This window comes from Chlamydotis macqueenii, chromosome 18 (assembly GCF_036417535.1).
Source record: "Chlamydotis macqueenii isolate bChlMac1 chromosome 18, bChlMac1.mat, whole genome shotgun sequence".
In the NCBI taxonomy this organism is placed as follows: domain Eukaryota; kingdom Metazoa; phylum Chordata; class Aves; order Otidiformes; family Otididae; genus Chlamydotis; species Chlamydotis macqueenii.
The window spans coordinates 7,178,029-7,194,560 of NC_141573.1; the positions used below are offsets into that span (position 1 = coordinate 7,178,029).

General features: G+C 62.3%; 1 protein-coding gene across 1 annotated transcript; it reads right to left on the minus strand.

The window, feature by feature from the left end:
* Positions 1-1,522: 1,522 nt before the first annotated feature.
* GRIN2C (glutamate ionotropic receptor NMDA type subunit 2C) lies at positions 1,523-16,051 on the minus strand. Its single transcript, XM_086762092.1, has 13 exons — positions 15,916-16,051; positions 11,377-11,800; positions 9,137-9,732; positions 8,537-8,651; positions 7,759-7,970; positions 7,464-7,632; positions 6,961-7,114; positions 5,559-5,684; positions 5,241-5,470; positions 4,907-5,067; positions 4,175-4,362; positions 3,415-3,647; positions 1,523-3,267 (listed from the first exon to the last, which is right to left on the minus strand). The coding sequence occupies exons 2-13, from the start codon at positions 11,782-11,784 to the stop codon at positions 1,852-1,854; spliced, it is 4,008 nt and encodes a 1,335-aa protein (XP_086618218.1). The 5' UTR covers positions 11,785-11,800; positions 15,916-16,051; the 3' UTR covers positions 1,523-1,851.
* Between the last annotated feature and the right edge of the window lie 481 nt (positions 16,052-16,532).

The window sequence follows — 16,532 nt, forward strand, 5'->3', positions numbered from 1 at the left end:
TGGCCTCTGCTGAGTCACCGGGGACATCACTAATTAATTTAAAATGTGAGTTGGATTTTTTTTAATATAGTTTTTTTTTTTTTTTCTTTTTTTTTTCCTCTTTTCTCCTCCCTTTTGTTCTCACAGCCCCAACCCCAGCTCGGCCCTGACTCCAAGGATGCAGCTGTCTGTGCTGGCCTCCTTGGGCCAGAAAGCCACAGTTTTGGAGCAAAAAAAAAACCCAACAGGTCACGTTGGAGCCTCCTGGGGACCAGCCTGTCACCCCTGGGGGCATCCAGGGTGCTGGGATGGCGAGAGCTGGCCCGGGTGAACGACTGCCATGGCCTGGGACAGCCCGGCAAGGATCCCTGAGTCTTCAACCGGGTTTATTTATTTATGGCCTTTATTTATATACCAGCACCTCCTTCCCTTGCCTCCAGCCTTCGCAGGGGCTGCCAAAGCAATTAAGAGACAATTGCGATGATAAATAAGTAAAGGGAATTAAAGTGCTGGCACTGGTGTGTGGTGGCATTCAGGCTGGGGGATCAAGGGGGAGGGGGGGTGTGTGGGGGGGGGGCTGGACTTAACCCCAGACAGGTGGGTGGATGGACGGACGGATGGATGGACAGACAGACAGACAGACAGACAGACGTTGCCAGTGCTCCCAACCCTGGGCCAGGCCCTTCCTGATCTCCCTGGGGCTTTGCAGCGATCCCTGGGTGTCCTGGGACAGGGTTGGGTGACGTGGAGCAGCCCCTGCCGTTGTCCCCTTGCCGCCACTAACCCCAGAAGCTGCTTTTCAACAGGAAAAAAAAAAAAAATTGGAGCTTTAGAGCAGCTTCTTGAGAACACGTTCATCCAGGCAGGTGATGCCGAACCAGCTGGGAAGAGGGGCTGGGGGTTGGCAGCTCCCCGGTTCAGCCGGCTGGCCCCCACCGGGTGCTGCCCTGGGCTGGGGCTGCTGCCACCCGGCAGCCTCAGCTCCTGCATCCCAAAAAAAAAAATCCGTTCCCCTGCCCGGTGCTGCCTGTGAATCACGGCCGCCCCGCCTGCATCCCTGCCAGCACGGCGGGGCGGCTGTGTTAGACCTGTACGTCAAGAGAAGAATTAAACCCAGCTCATCTGTTGCGCCTGATTTATGGCTCGATCAGCCCGGGGAAGGTGGGAGGAATTTTTTTTCCCTTTCTCATTCCCCTGCCGCACACCTCCCGGGGCTGCCGTGCCGTGCGCTCGTGTGCAGCCGTGGGAGCATCGCTGGCTGGCCCAGGCCGATGGGTGACCCAGCACCCCAAAACCCCAGCGGGGTGCAGTAACTCTGGCCTCAGCACAGGCTGGTGGCTCTTCAGTAATTATCCCTCAGCGCAGGTTAACAAGTTGCTGTTTTCCTTTGCCTGGCTGCCATCAGTGTGATGAGCTTGTGCCGGGGCTCAGCAGCCAAGGGAGCAGGGAGAGGGCACGCAGGACCACAAACATCCCCGTGATGGGGGGTAAAGCCAAGGGCAGCCCCGGGCTCATCGCCGGTGGATGGAAGAAGGGTCCCCAGCCGGTTGAAAATGTCTCTTTAATGACTTGGACATGGTGTTTCGAGTCCCTCGCATGAAACCAAAACGTGACGGCAACATGGAGGCAATGAGTTTGGCGTCCTCGAGTCCCCGGTGCCAGCCCTGCCTGCGGGGAGAGCTCAAACCAGCGCACCCCCCAACCCCCACTGGGCTCCTCTGAGCCCCGCAAAAGCGCACGGGACCCGCCGAGCTGCTTGGAGCATCCCACTGCCACCAGTGCAGGACCCCGGGAGGCTGGAGCCCGGCCGGGATCCGCTGGCCAGCCCATGGGGACACCTGGGCCAAGAGCCCACCCCTCCGTCCCCCGCCATCACACCTCCGACTCCAGGCTGGAGACCCGCCGCCAGGTCCCGCCGGCGCAGGGACTCGTCACCCCGCGGGCCACCAGCGGGTCCCTCCTCTGCGTCCCCGCCGCCCGCAGCGAGGCCTGTTCCCCGCGCCTCCCGCAGTCTCTGCAGCCGCCGTCCCAGTGCCTGGCCCCCCGGCCGCAGCCCACCGGCACCCCGGGGTGCTGACGGGGCGGCGGGGACCCCCGCGAGAGCTGCCCCAGGTAGAGGGGCAGGTTGGCGTAGGAGTTCATGGAGGCGTATGGCGCGCACGTCGGCACGGTGGCGGTGGCACGAGGGTTTTGGCGGCAAGCTTCCCGGTAGGATGGCAGCCTGGCCACGGGCGAGCGCGGTGCCAACCGGACGCCGGCCTGGGTGCAGCGGAGGCCGCAGCCGTAACCAGCCTCGGCTTCGGGGAAGAGGTCGGGCACGTCGGCGCGGGCGGGCGGGCGGGCGATGCCGCAGTGTCGCAGCCCCCCGAGGTGCCGCTTCTCGCCCCGCTCCCTGGGCACCCTGGCCGAGCTCGCCCGCCGGTTTGGCTTCTCCCGCTCCGTCGCCGCAGCCTCCGGCCAGGCCGGCTCGCCCTTTGCTCTGCAAGTCCTGGCGGCTTTCGGAAAGGCTCCACGAGGGCAAGATGGAGGCAGGAAGGGGCTGCCCACCTCCCACCTCTTCTCCGCCGCCGAGAGCAGCCGGGGCAGCGTCCCCGAGCCCCCGTGTCCCCCATCCCCGTGGACCAGGGGGGTGTTTTGCAGCCGGTCCCCCTGGTTCGCCGGCCGCTTGTGCTCCCTGTAGATGTCTGGTGGCGGGAGGTCCCTGGGGGACGTGGAGGGCGGGAGAGGAGCCCCGATGTGGTTCCCCACCAGTACCTGGTCCCCAAAATCCCCCCCTGGGGTGGTCTTCACCAGGAGGTGGGGGAAACCCGGGAGGGCTTCGTCCCCAGCACAGCCACCCTGAAACTTCAGGGTGTGGAGGAGGTGGGGGACGTGCTCGTTCGCCCCTCTCCACTTCTCCTCCCCGGGCAGCCGGGAGTCCACGGGGATGGGCTGGGGCAGCGGCAGCCCCAGGGGAGCACCCTTGGGAGTGCAGACTCTCCCCAGCCTCTCGGTGGGGGCGGCGCCGGAGGAGGGGGCCCGGTGGGCGCCGGTGCTGTTCTGCACCACAAGCTGGGGTGTCCTGAGGGAGAAGGTGGTCTGGAGGCGCTCGCTGCGGCTGCTCCAGTCCTCGATGGTGCGGGTGGCCTGCTCCAGCGAGCCGCCCACGCTGGCCGTCGACACCATCTCCTTGGCTGCCTGCAGCATCTTCAGCACGTTGGCCTGGGCCGAGCTGGCGGTGACGTCGGGCGTGGGCGCCCGCCCGGGGCTCGCCAGGGTCTGCACCCCACTGAAGCAGCTGTAGATGCCCTGTGGAGAGAAGGGTGGGGGGTCCCCCACCATCAGCAGGGTCACTGGGGTCCTGCACCCACAAACCCATCCCACCAAGCCGTACCCATCCCCATGATGCCGTGGGAGGACGCCGGCTCCTTGAGAGCCCCCGGCAGCATCGCTCACCCTGCTGATGGCAAGGAGGAAGTCAAGTTTGTGGGACTTGGGGACAGAGTGACGCAGCTTCCAGTAGACAAGGTGCTCCCAGGCGAAGACCAGCAGGCTCAGCCCCATGGCCACCAGCAGCATGTAGAAAACCCCGGCCATGTTGTCAATGTCCAGCTTACTGCTCATCACCTCATTCTTCTCGTTCTGGCAGATCCCTGACAGCCAAACCGTCTCCAGCTTCTGGGTTTCCCCTAGGGTCAGACACACACAGCAGTGGAGGGGGTGAAATTGTCCCACTGGGCATCATCTCCCCACCACAGCCCCTGCCCACCCCCACCCCACCATGGCTGGAGGAGGAGAAAGCCCTTGGAGCTGTTATCACCTGGTCCTTGCTGCTGCCCTTGGCCTGAGCATCCTACCAGTCACTTGTCCTCTCCCCTCTCTGTCCCCCAGCCAGCCCTGCTCACTGTCCCCTTCCCGGGCTTCTCCTCTTGACCCTCAGATTTTGTGCACGGCCATCTCCAGGGCTTTACATCCTGCAGGAAGAGGAGGGACCCCAAAGGGAATGACCCCCCCCCAGCACCCAGCTGGAGAGATGCTGCTGGATTTAATGTCCCCTGAAAGGAGCTGATGGAGAAGGCCCTCGGTGGCATCCCGCAAGGAGCTGGGGAGGCCGCACAGGTTGGGGACTGAAGCCCTGGTCCCTGGGTTAATTTGCAGGGCAGCGGTGGGGTGAGGATGGGGACAAGGCTAAGGAGAAGCTCGCCTGGGCACCCACCGTCTCCCAGGAACTGGAGCAGGGCCAGGTCGATGGCCCGCTTCCAGTGCGAGTCCTTCTGCAGGGCGATGCCGTAGCCCGTGGTGGCAAACACCTTCCCGCTGCCGATGGTCACCAGCTTGCAGCCCTCGTCCTTGCCCGCCATGTAGTTGAGCACCGCTGCGTCGTAGATGAAGGCGTCCAGCTTCCTGCTCCGCCGACAGGAAGGAAGGTGAGGCCAGGGAGCTGGCAACCCTTTTTTGGGGTGCTGTACCACTTTTGGAGGAGGCCTACCCCTTTCGGATAGCTGTAGCCCATCTGGAGGGGGTTGTGTCCTCTTTGGAGGTCTCTGCCCCATCTTGGAGAGCTGTAACCCCACTTGAGGGAGAAGTTCCCAATCTGGGGGGGGGGCTGTATCCCATTTAGAGGAGCCATATCCTGCCGAGGGGGGCTGCATCCCTTTTGAGGGGAGCTGTATCCCATCTGCAGGGGGCTGTACCCTGTTTGGAGGGGCCTGTACCTCATCAGGGAACCCACACAGAGCCACACCCCATCTGTGAGAGCTGTACCCAGCCTGGGGAGCCCACATCTCACTTGTGGGGGGGGCTGTACCCCAGTTGAGGAAGCCCTACGCCATCTGGAAGGCACTGTACCCCATCCCAGGGAGCCGTAGTTCGTTTGGGGGTCCTGTATCCCATTTGGAGGAGTTCTACCCCAGCTCTGGGGGCCATATCCCATTTTGGGGAGCCGTACCCCATTTTGAGGCTGGTGAGGGCGTCCTCCACAGAGCGCTGGTTGTACTTCACCATATGGGTGTGCATGTCGGGGTAGTTGCTGCGGATGTTCCTCTCGGTGCTGCCGTTGGGGACGGTGCCAAAGCGGAAGGGGGGGTACTGCTCCTGCGGCTTCTGGAACTGCAATGGGGAGCCCCGGGGAGTGGCATCACACGGTGTCCGTGTCCCCCCTTCCAGCAGCCAGCCCCCCCATCCACTCACCCGTGCCCAGCTGCCTGGCAGTGACGTGCAGCCCCCTCGAGTTCTCCCCACTCAAAAAAAAAAAATTATTATTTTTCAGGAATCAGCCCCACCTTCCTGTCGCTCAGCCCCGACACGGTGTCAATGTACTGCTCCTGGATCATGAAGGCGGCCAGGTTGGCGGTGTAGCTGGCGAGGAAGATGACGGCAAAGAAGGCCCAGATGAGCACCATGATCTTGCTGGTGGTGCCCTTGGGGTTCTCGATGGGCACCGAGTTGTTGAAGACCAGAGCCCACAGCAGCCACACCGACTTCCCGATGGTGAAGGAGGGACCTCCCGGCCCTGCGGGGACGGGGGGGCAGAGGGGGCTGCCGTCAGCCCGGCCGGGGACGTGTCCCCCCCCGCCCAGCTTCCGCCTCCCCCAACTCACTCTTGCCACTGGTGAGGTTCTGGTTGTAGCCAACGGGGCTGAAATACTCGAACACGAAGACGGTGATGGCCACCACGGTGAGGCACATCACGAACATCATGACCCACACGGCTGGGCTGTAAGGTTCTGCAAGGCAAACGGGAGCCTGTCAGCCCCCCAGGACACCCCATGGCCCCCCAGGAGCCCTCCCCAACAGACAGGGCTAATCCTCCTGAACATTGCCCCTCCTCACAGAGGAGACGGGGGCTGGCAGCACCACGGCCGAGCAGATCCACAGGGAATCGGGAGGGAAGGAGGATGCTGCGAGACAAGGGGATGCAGCCGTGCTTCCCTGCCTAAATAAAATCAGGCTTTTGTCAACTGCCCATCTCCCGGGTCATCGGCAGGAGGGTTTCCCATGGGATCACAGGTTGGACCCCATGATGGCTCTGGCCACGGGACCGTGCCTGCAGCAGCCATGGGACCAGCTCCTCTCAGCCCCTGGGAGAGCCCCCAGGAACTGGGGGTGGGCAGTGAGCCCCCGCCTGCTCAGGATGAGCTGGGATGGGGGTGACGGGAGTGGTGGGGATGCGCCCGAGCCCTCAACACGTGGCCGCCGAGGTCCATTTGTCAGCACGCCCTTTGCTGTCAGGGAAGAGAGGCCTCCCCTGATGGGGATGCAGCTCATTAGCGCGGGAGGCACGGGGGATGCAGACCCCAGCCCTGCCAAACCGGGACGGGATGCTCCATCCGTCCCCGGGCCGGTGAAGGTGACCCCAGCTTGGGGTGAGGTCGGGCCTCACGGAACTGGTGGGACAGGATGGGGAATAAGTGCCCAGGCTGGCGACATCCCGCACTGCACAGCACCCCTGGTACCCGCACCCTCCCCACATGGGACCCTGGCTCCAGCCGAGCTGGGACGCTGCCGCTGCGCCCTTGCTGATAGCCTCAAGCCCGAGCGCTCAGGCCGAATTTCGTGGTGACCTTGGCCAGTCTCCTCCCCTTCCTAGGCTGCAGCTTCGCTTTTTAAAAAACTCATTAAATAAAACTTTTAGCACTGGCGGTTTCCTATGCTCGGCTTAATCACGGGCTCTGGCGACGGTGGCAGAGAAGGGATCCCCAGAGCAGAGCTCAAAGCTGGCAAACCCCTGCCTTGCCTCCCCCCGTGTCCCCGTCCTCCCTCCTCCACACAAGTAATGAAGAGGAGGAAACCACCGATCCCAGCCTCCGTCTCTGTAATAAAGGGATTATTGAGGCGAGGGGAGGAGGAAGCCCCAAAGCCAGCAGCACAATCTCCTTCCCTTATGACTCAGGCTTTTTTCTTTCTTAAAAGTTATTAAAACCGAACAGAATTGCTAATTTGCATTTGTCGGAAGCATGGGATGAACTTGCAGACAGACGGACGGAGGGACGCACGGCTCACCCAGGAAGGCGGAGGGGGAGACGGTGCCGTTGCTCCTGGCCACCATGACGCTGATGCCTGTCTCCACGAAGGGCACGGAGAAGTCCACGATCTCGGAGCGCTCCTCGTTGATGGTGAGGGAGCCGATGGCCATGTCTGCACGCTTGTAGTACACCTGGGGAAGGGGCAGATGGTCTCGGCATGGGCAGAGGGACCCACACCACCTTCCCCAGGTATTTCCTCATCTCTAATATTTCCAACCTTAAATTTCACCCTTTTTTTTTTAAGTATTAGCTTCTTAAATGACCAGGGACACAACATAACCAGCTGTAGGGTCATAAATGCTCAGCTGACTCCCCTGCTCATTCTCCTCCACCAAGCCTTGCCCATGAGCACCGTGATTCACAATTGCACCTCTCCGCTCCTCACACCGAGCTGTCCCCTGCCCAGGGACGAGTCCCACTGCCAACACCCTGATCCCATCTCAGCAAGGAAGCCCCAGGCCAGGGCATGCCCACCCCTACCTCACCAATCATGCCGTTCCAGACCCCGCGGACGATCTTGCCGTGTTTGCCATTGGTCACCAGGTAGAGGTCATAGGAGAACTTCACCGTCTTGGCCAGTTTCTTCAGGATGTCGATGCAGAAGCCCTTGCAGCACAGCTTGGTGTAGGGATCCACGAGGCCATCACCACTGAAACCACGCCAGGAAAAATGGGTTGGACCAACCAAAGGTGCTCTGAGCACCCTGGTGCTTCCTGGACACCATGTGCCGGGGGAGCAGTGGCCAAAATTGCCGAGCTCCATCCTTGCTGCTCACCTCTGGGAGGAGTTGGTCTGCTTGCGGCAGGGCACGGTGTTGCGCACGCAGACCCCGGTGCTGGGGTCCGTGTTCTCCACAATGACGAAGGGTCTCTCCTCCAGCGTGGCCACTGTCAGGTGGCGGTTGTCAGCCACGGGCTGCAGGAAGGAGCCGTAGCGGGGCCACACCGGGTACTTCATGTGGATGATGCCTTTCTCCCACTTGCCCACCTGCCCCCAAGGGAGAGCGCACTGTCACCCCGGTGAGGGGCTCTGAGGGTCACACAGGGTCCCGTGTCCATCCTCCCCATGCCTTCAGGGCTCTTTTCTCCCAGAGCATCGTTAGGCTGGATCTCAGCCGTGGTGAGACCCATCTCAGCATCCCTTTCCCCGCTGACCCCAGGGTGAGGTATTTTGTCCTGGGCCCCAAGTGCTGGGCTTGGCTGAGCACAAACCTGGCCAAACTTCACCCAAAATATTTTTAAACTAGAAAACCCCTCTGTGCAGCTTGTTTCAGGTCTAGGCATTTGGCTGCGGTTCTCCAGAGGTGGGTAGTTGCATTTTTGCTTCGTTTGGAAATTTTCAGATGAATTGCAAGGAAAATAACCCAGTTCTTGGCAGAGCTTTGGAGCCTGGCATTGCTGTGAAGCCCCACCGCATTGCCTTGGGCACCAGCCATGGGTTTTGCATGGGACAACCTTCCCCAGGGTGGGACCTCAGCCTGCACATGGCCCCAGGCTCACCCTGTCCAGCTGCCCTCCCGGTGTGCCCATCCCAGGGGGGTCCGGGGGTCCTACCATCTCCCAGAGCCGGTGCTGGTTGAGCGAGATCACCACCATGGTGGGCCTGACCAGGTAGCCCCCTTCATTGAAGGAGAAGTCCCGGTGCTCCCACGTCACATTGAGGAGGTGCCTGGTGGGACATAGAGCCTGTGAACCCCTGGCCATGCAGCCCTCCTCCTCTTCCCGCTCCAGCCAGGCTGCCATGGGTCCCATGGAGAGACATGGGGCTGAGGACTGGGGACCAGGTTTGGCTCCTGCGCAAAGGGCAGCGGCGAGCTGGAGAAAGCCCTGCCAGCCAGGAGGCACTGAGGACCACTGTAGGGTTGAGGATGCCACAGGAGCCCCAAGGTGTCATGTCTGCGCTGCAAAGCAGACCTGCGGAAACCCCCTCGAGACCTCCATGGGTCCTGGGTTGCGGAGAAGCACGGGAAAAGGCAACGGCTGCCCTGGGGAGAGGCTTCAGGAGAAACCCAGCCAAGAGGCATGGACCACCAGCTGCAGCCCACGGTGAGCATCACCCCCCTCGCCTACCAGCTCCACCCTCCTCCTCCCCTTCCCTTTCCACTTTCCCATTCCCCTGATTTCTCACCATCCCAGTGGGACCCCAAACCTCACCGGTAGAAGCTGGTGTTGTTGGCGGTGGCCCCAGCGGGGGCCCGGCAGTCCTGTCCCACCTCCGGGAGGTAGCCGTGGGCCCGGAAGAAGCTGGCAGCCCCCATCGCAATGATGGCCACTCCATCCCGCACCTTCTGCCGCAGGCTCAGTTTCCAGCTCTCCGTCACCACGCTGATGAGACCCACGGGGAAGGAGGTGGGTGGCACCTCCATGTTGCCTACAGTCAGGCTGGGCACAATCCAGATATAGCCTGGCCCCACGAGGCCGGCTTGCTCTGCCATGGTGAAGAGGTACTCAGCCTCCTCCCGCGAGCAGTAGACGATGAGGACCTGGGCGTCAATCTGCCGCAGGAGCCGCTGCATCCTGGAGCTGCTCTGCTCCTGGCTCATCTCAAAGGTGAGCACCTCCTGCAGCTCCCAGCCAAAGTAGCTGGCGTCTGTGAAGGAGCGGATGGTGTCCAGGAAGATGTTATAGCCTGGGTAGAGGCTGGTGATGACGGCGAAGGATCCCCAGTCGTATTCCTCCAACACCTTGAAGATCACCTGGATTTGCTGCTCGATGGAGACACCCAACTGTAGGAAAGCTGAGCCGGGCTCCTGCGGGAGGAGAAGGGGTCAGGGGCTGCTCTGGCACCATGGTCCAGGTCTCTTGCACCCATGCAAGTCACCTGGAGTTTTCGATCCTGAAGAGTTCAAGGGAGCCATGAACTGGTGTGGTCCATGGGCTGGAGACACCCAAAATGGGACTGCGAGTGGATCGGTCCCATGGATCTCCAAGGAACCTCATCCCATGCAAGGGGTCAAGCCCTGTGGCCTCTCTTCCATTTCTTAGCTTGTTGACCAAAAATTCATCCATCCTCCAAAGGAGAACAACAATTTCTCCTTAAACCAGGAGCGGGAGGGGGCAAGGGCTCTGCCAGGAGCATAAATCCCATCCCGGCTCCGTCTCACTACCTGCTGCCGGAGCCCGTGCGGCTCCTTCCCTCCTGCCCCACCTCCCCGGCCATCTGGCCTCTCATTAGCAAACCTTAATTGATCTGATTCTGTCTTAAATGATTCAGTGAGTGGCATTTGCAGGTCACGTGCAGGCAGCAGGGTTTTGCCACCCAGACCCCCTCCACCTCCAGAGAAGCAGTTTTTCAAAGGAGGCTGGTGGTCCAGCTGGAGACATGAGACCCAGGGAGTCTTGGCCAGGGAGTGGGAGCTACTGGGGACCTCAGACCCATGGGAGGAGGAGGAGGAGGAGCAGGAGGCTGAGCCTTCAGTTGCATCCCTCCACCACCCCTGAAATACCCAACCCCTGGACAAAGCTGCAGAGGAACACCCAGACCACAGCAAAGCCATGACTGTTTTTTTAGTTGCTTGGGCATCCACCCGCAGTGAGCAGCAGCTCAGGGTGGTCCAGGAGCACCCGTCGGTGCAGGCAGGGCTGCCGAGGTGCCATCCAAGGGGTTTAGACCCTAAAACCTCTGGGCAAGCAGAGCATGAAACCGGTGCCTCCAGGAGAGGCAGGGTCTGTGCCTCAGGGGCTGCTGCCATGGGAAAGAGCCAGTGCTGGGACCCCTCCAGTGCCCAGGGTGAGGAGCAGGCAGGAGGAGATAACCCAAATCTCCTCCTGGGAGGGACGGGAGCCTCGCCGCTGCCCATCACCACCCGCCCAGCACCTTCCAGCCCGGCTCCAGCTTTCCCTGCTGCTAGCGCTTCCCAGCAGGCAGGTGACAGTGACAGTGACAGTCTCTGACACCAGTGAGGAGCAGAAAAGCCAAAAATCCCATTTCGGCCCATGGTGCACCTGAGACGACTGCCGCAGCCGAGAGAGGCTTCTCCGTGCTGCCTGCCCGGCCGTGCCAGGGCTGGATCTGGACCCAACGGGGCAGAGAGGGAGGAGGATGGGGACGTGCCATCCTGCCACTGCCCTGGCATCCCCGGCACCACGGCCCTGATACCCCATGATGGGCACAGCCGGGAGGGGACGGGGAGCAGGACACCAGGGAAGGTCCCTACACAGGGCACTGAAGTCCCCTCCCATGTCCCACCAACAGGGACCCCTCTTTGAAGTCCCGTGCTACGTCCCACCACCCTTGTCCGGTCAGCCACGCTGCTGCAGCCATGCCTGTTCCTGCCAGCTGCAGCCCAGCAGCTCCTCTCCCCTCCAGCATTTCACATCTCGTTGCTGCCCCTCTCTAACAACCCCTCGTTTCCCCCACTCCCCCCAGAAATACCCCCCAGAGAACCCCTCACCTTGGGGGTCAGGACCACGGCAGACCCCCCGCTAATGCTGATGACGGGGACCTGAGTCTGGGAGGAGATGAAGTCAAGGATCTGGGCCACGGCCTCCGTGCCGACGTTGTCCTCGAAGACGATGCCGTGGATCTTGTGGCTGGCGAGGATGTCGCAGATCTGGGTGAGGAGGGTGCTGGGGTTGGTGTTGTTGACGATGACGGTGATGGGGTGGATCTCCAAGGGCATGTCCAGGAAACTCTGGGGACTCAGGCGGGAGCGGATGTGCAGGGGGTAGGACGTGCCCCCAAACACCACGGCCACGTTGACCACCGGCTCCTCGGGGGCTGGCAGCAGGATGTCCGTGAAGGTGGCCGAGCAGCCCAGCACCATTGACAGTAGCAGAGCCTGCGCCGGCGCTCTGCCCATGTCCGCCGCCACGTCCCTGCCAGGACGGGACACAGCCCCTCGCATCCAGCTGCCCACCAGGACCCCCGGCGCCGCTGGCCCCAGCCCTCCCCACCGCCCTAGGGCATCACCAGGGCGAGTTGACCCCAAGGGGAGAGAGGGACCCTCATCCTTCGGAGGCTGGACCCACCACCCACCGTACACCTCAGTGCCGTGTCCCTCATCCCCAGTCCAACCAACCACGAGCTCTTCCAAGCTTGTCCCTCCTTCCCACCACCACCATCCCCATCCTACCACCTTGTCCCCCTCCCAGTCCCATTGGTCTCCCACCCCATCTCCTCTCCAAAAGCCATCACTGCTATGATGCTCTTTATCACCCCTTCATCCAGGGACCAGGACAGCAACGAGAGGTGACAGGAGGAGCTGGCAGCTCCCTGGTGCCTCTCTCCATGGCTGACAGCCACCTTCAATATTTAAAGGCTTTGCCCTTGAAGGAGGGCTCAGCTCTGCAGCCCCCATGTTGGGAATCTTTGCAAACCACGCAGTCACTGGAGCAGCCAGTCCCCTGCCTGTCCCCTGCCCATCACCCTACCCCAGCCGCCTCGCTGCCGCTTCCCAAATCCCAACTAAAGTACCCGTCTGGCCCCTTATCTCCAAGTTTCCCCCTCTAAAAAACATCCTTCACCTTTCCCCTCTTCTCGCCTTTACCCCCTGGTGCGTGTCCCCCTCTGTCACTGCCCACCCAGCTGGGACACCCAGGGCGTCGCCTCTCTGCTGGCTGCACCCCAAAGCCAGGCTCTGGGGTGGGGATTTGGGCACATCCCCCCTGCCAGGTCCCCAGTTTCCCACTGACCGTGGGTGCCCAGCCCACAGCAGGCAGGGTGACAGTCCCCAGAGGGGACACACGTCCCTGCCCATGGTTCTGCACCCCGATGCTGGAGCTCAGCCCTTCCTCGGAGCCCGCCAGCAAAACCACCCCACGGTGAGACCTGTGGCCGGGGGCATCCGAGCCCATCCAAGCCCCGTTGCCCCCAGGGCCATCGCTCTGGTGCCATGCTGGGTGACAGCGAGGGGGACAAGCAGCCCTCCGCGGTGGCACCGGCCATGTGCCGGTGTCGCTCCATGCAGCAAGATGCCAGCTGGTGCTGGGAAACGTCACTTGCAATTAAAAGCTGCTGTTGCTTAACGCATCCTCGGCACGGCCAGAGCAGCCCCTTGCTGAGCCTCAGATGGTTTTGGGGTGTGGGCTGCCCCGGGGACCCGTGCCCCAAACGCGTCCCTGTGCCGCAGTGACGGACGAGCCCTTGGCACGCTGCGAAAGCACCGCCAGCGCGTTGGACTGAAAAACGCAGGAAATAAACCCAACGACTGCCTGCCTGGGCACTCTGCAAGAGCTGTTCGGTGTGGATTTGGGACTGTCCCCCTCCAGAGAGACAGGGAACACGAGCCCCACGTCCCCCTCCTGCACCCCATGGGTACTGGGAGGGCTGGGACACCTGGCCAGGCACCGACGCTCACCGGGCAGCATCTCTCTTTGCCAGATGGGTTTTGGCAGGGGTTCATCCACCCCCGGCACCCACCATCACCCAGGGGGTTCACCCTGCTTGGCTGCATCCCCCTCACTGCCCCGCATCGCAGCCGGCTGAGCCGCAGAAGCCACAACACCACAGTGATGGCCCCTTGGCCGGAGAGGGCAGCGGGTGAGTCATGCCACGCTGGCAGCGTCCCACGCTCCAGTACGGCCAGCCCAGCGGCAAGGCGGCCCGCGCCACCCGCTCCTCGCTGCGAATTCCCGAGTATTTTTAGTCCCGTGATAAATAATTCATCGGGAATCCGGCATCAGCTACCCAAGCAGAGAGGAAGGGGAGCAACACGCCACCCAAAACAAACAGAGCCGCTCTCCCAGCCACTCTGCCCGTCTGAGCCCTCCTCAAGGACATCTCGATATTCTCTGGGCCCTCGTGGTGACTGATTGGCTTGTTTGTGCCAGCCCTGGCACCTCACTCATCCTGGGCCTTCCTCCTCCTCTTCCTCAACCCAGCTCTTCCCCACGCTCCAGAGCGTCTTCCGGCACCAAGTAATCCAAGCTCGGGCCGGCAAAACCCTCCTGTCACACCAAATGCTGCCTCCAAAGGGGCTGCTCCTCTCCCAGCTGCAACTGGGAGCAGGTTTTGGGTAAACTGGTTTCCCACTGGACCCAGCCGCAGGTGGAAAACGTCCCCGTCCCTCGCAGCTGGAGGGTGACGGCAATGGCGGAGCAAGGAGGTGGGCACGGGAACACCGCGGCGTCCAGCCAGTGTGGAGACAACCAAGGGAAGGAATTTCCATCCTTCCCAGGAAGCCGGTGCCGCCGGCTGAAGCCGAGCCGCTTGCCGCAGCCCTTGGTGGCGGCGGAGGAGGATGGAGGAGTTTAGCAGGGGCTGGCAGGGGCTCTGTGCGTGGGTCGGAGCCAGGGCTGCTCCAAAATGGCCGGATTTGGGATGCAAAGAGCAGCCAGCTCCTCCAGCCCAGCCGACTCCGTTGCACTTCCAGCCTTTTTTTTCCAGGAGCAAGCTAGAGGGGTGCAGGCAAATGTGGGGTTTTTTTTGGGAGGATGAGGGCAGAAGAGGCAAATTGCAGCAAAGTGCTGGAGGCAGAGGAGGAACCAAGCCCATCCCTGCGCTGCTACTGGGGCTGCTCTTGGGCTCGGCACACCACAGCAAAGCCCCCATGGACTTAAAAAAAAAAAAAAATTCCACAGTTTTCAACCTCTTGTAGCGAGCCCTGTGGAATTGCTGCTTTGGGAAAGGCCTTCCCAAAAGGGAGGTTTTTCCAGCTGGGCAAAGGGTCGGTGGCTGGGCTGGGGCAGAAGGAAGGTGGCCCTGGCTGGGAGCCTGGGGAAGGGCAATGCCACCTCCCAGCAGCCCCCCAGGAGCAGAGGACACCCACTGGGCTGCCCAGTGGCTTTGGCACTTGATTTTTCTTGCTTTGGGGCGGTTTAACCCCTTTCCTAGGCACAGCTTCCCCTGATACACCAAACACTCACAGAAACCTCCTGCTGAAGGCACCAATGGAGCCTTACCTCCCACCACCCCCCGAAATGTCATTTTAATGCAGCAGGGAAAGTTTACTCGTAATTTTAATCCTCCTTTTTGCCCTCTCTCCATCCTTCCCCTGCTCTGAGGGAGGGAGAGCTCATGCAGATATTTTGACCTCAGGAAAGGGAGAAATAAAATCCCGAAACGCAAAATAACGTTCAAGAAAGAGAAACCTTATCCCCCCAGAAAAGCCTTCGAGCCTGAAACCACAGGGAAGGCGCAGCCTGCGCCAGGGGAGGGGGAGCTGCTGCCGATGGACGGAAAGGACAGAACGAACCCAAACCTGGTGGAAGCGGTGCAGGGAGGATGGGGGGGCACTGAGGAAGGCACCGGGTTGTGCCAGATCTTGTCATTGCCTGCGTGGGGGACAGCCCCGAGCAAGGAGACCTTGACAGAGCTCCCTGAAAGGAGGGAAAGGAGCAAAACCTCCCCAAAGCCAACTGGTCGCCATCCCTGTCCTTACGCAGAGGGGATGACTCGCGAGGGAAAAGCGCTGGCGGCCCCCCAGCAAGCAGCGTCTCCTTTCAACCTTCATCTGCCACCACCCAGCATCACCCTACTCTTTCTCATCACCTTCCTCTTCCTCGCCCGCGCCTCCGACAGCAACAGTTGCGGGCTGGGGGGTGCGGGCCGGGGTGACAGCGAGGGCCCCGCACACGCACGCACCGAAACGCAGCTTAAAAAGGTCGAATGTGGATTAAACCCAAAATAAAATCCAAGTGTCCTGCCTGCCGCTGGGTTACGCAAGGTGGCGGGGGACACGCACACGCACACGGAGCTGGTGGCACCCAGGGAGGTCTCCTCTGTTTTCGCTGCCTTCCACCCCTCCACTAAGCCCCCCCCCTCCCAGAATTAAGGCTCATTCCCATCCCCTGCCCGGGATGGGGAGCGGGAGCTCCCGGGGATGAGGATGCGGGAAGATGCGGGGGCAGAAAGAAATGGCCAGGGTAACCCCTCCACCCCCAAAAAAACCCCGCACTCCATTCCCTAAAAGTTGCTGGCGGCGGTGCCGGGGCGGCGGCAGAGCCCGTCGGGGGTCCGGTTGCCCCCCTCCCCAGCCCCGACCGGTACTTACGGGACCGCCGGTGCTCGGTGCCTACATGCCCCGCGGTTCCGGCGGGGCTGCCCGTCCCACCTTGGGAGGGGGTTCGGCTCTTCCTAACCCTCTCCTCCTCAGGGTTAACCCTCGGGGGCAGGATCGGGCCCCTCGGCGGTTGCCGGGGGGGTTCCAGCGGCCGCCGTCGGTGCCGGTTCGTCCTTGGCGGCGGCGGCGGCTCTGCAGCGGCGGCTGGAGGCAGGGACGGGAGCGGAGGAAGGAGGGAGCGGAGCGGGTGCGCACGGCGGGGGGGGCCCGGTGGCAGCAGGTGTCTCGGTGGCCGCCGGGCCCCGGTAGCCATCTCCCTCCCCCCCCGCCCCCGGTACCGGTACCGGGACGGGAGGAGCCGGTAGCGGTGGGGATGGGTGCGGGGATGGATGCGGGGATGGACGCTCGGGGTGTGTGTGGGGAGGTGGAAGGACAGGACGTGTGTCCTCCCGCCTCGCCGCAACTTCGGGGCTGGCCGCCAGCCCCCGGGGAGGGCGGAAGGAGGGGGGGATAGAAGCGGGCAGCCCTCCCCTGCCGAAACCTGCCCGCCCCTCCTTGCACCCGGGGCCGGCCCGAGCACTGGGGAGGGCAGGGGGCAAGGCACCCCC

Bases quoted from the DNA above. Each gene is read 5' to 3' on its own strand.
- GRIN2C (XM_086762092.1), bottom strand. From the start codon at position 11,784: ATGGGCAGAGCGCCGGCGCAGGCTCTGCTACTGTCAATGGTGCTGGGC. The intron at 9,733-11,376 runs GTGAGGGGTTCT...CTCCTCCCGCAG, and splicing joins CCGTGGTCCTGACCCCCAAG to GAGCCCGGCTCAGCTTTCCT. The intron at 8,652-9,136 runs GTGAGGTTTGGG...ATGTCCCACCAG, and splicing joins AACAACACCAGCTTCTACCG to GCACCTCCTCAATGTGACGT.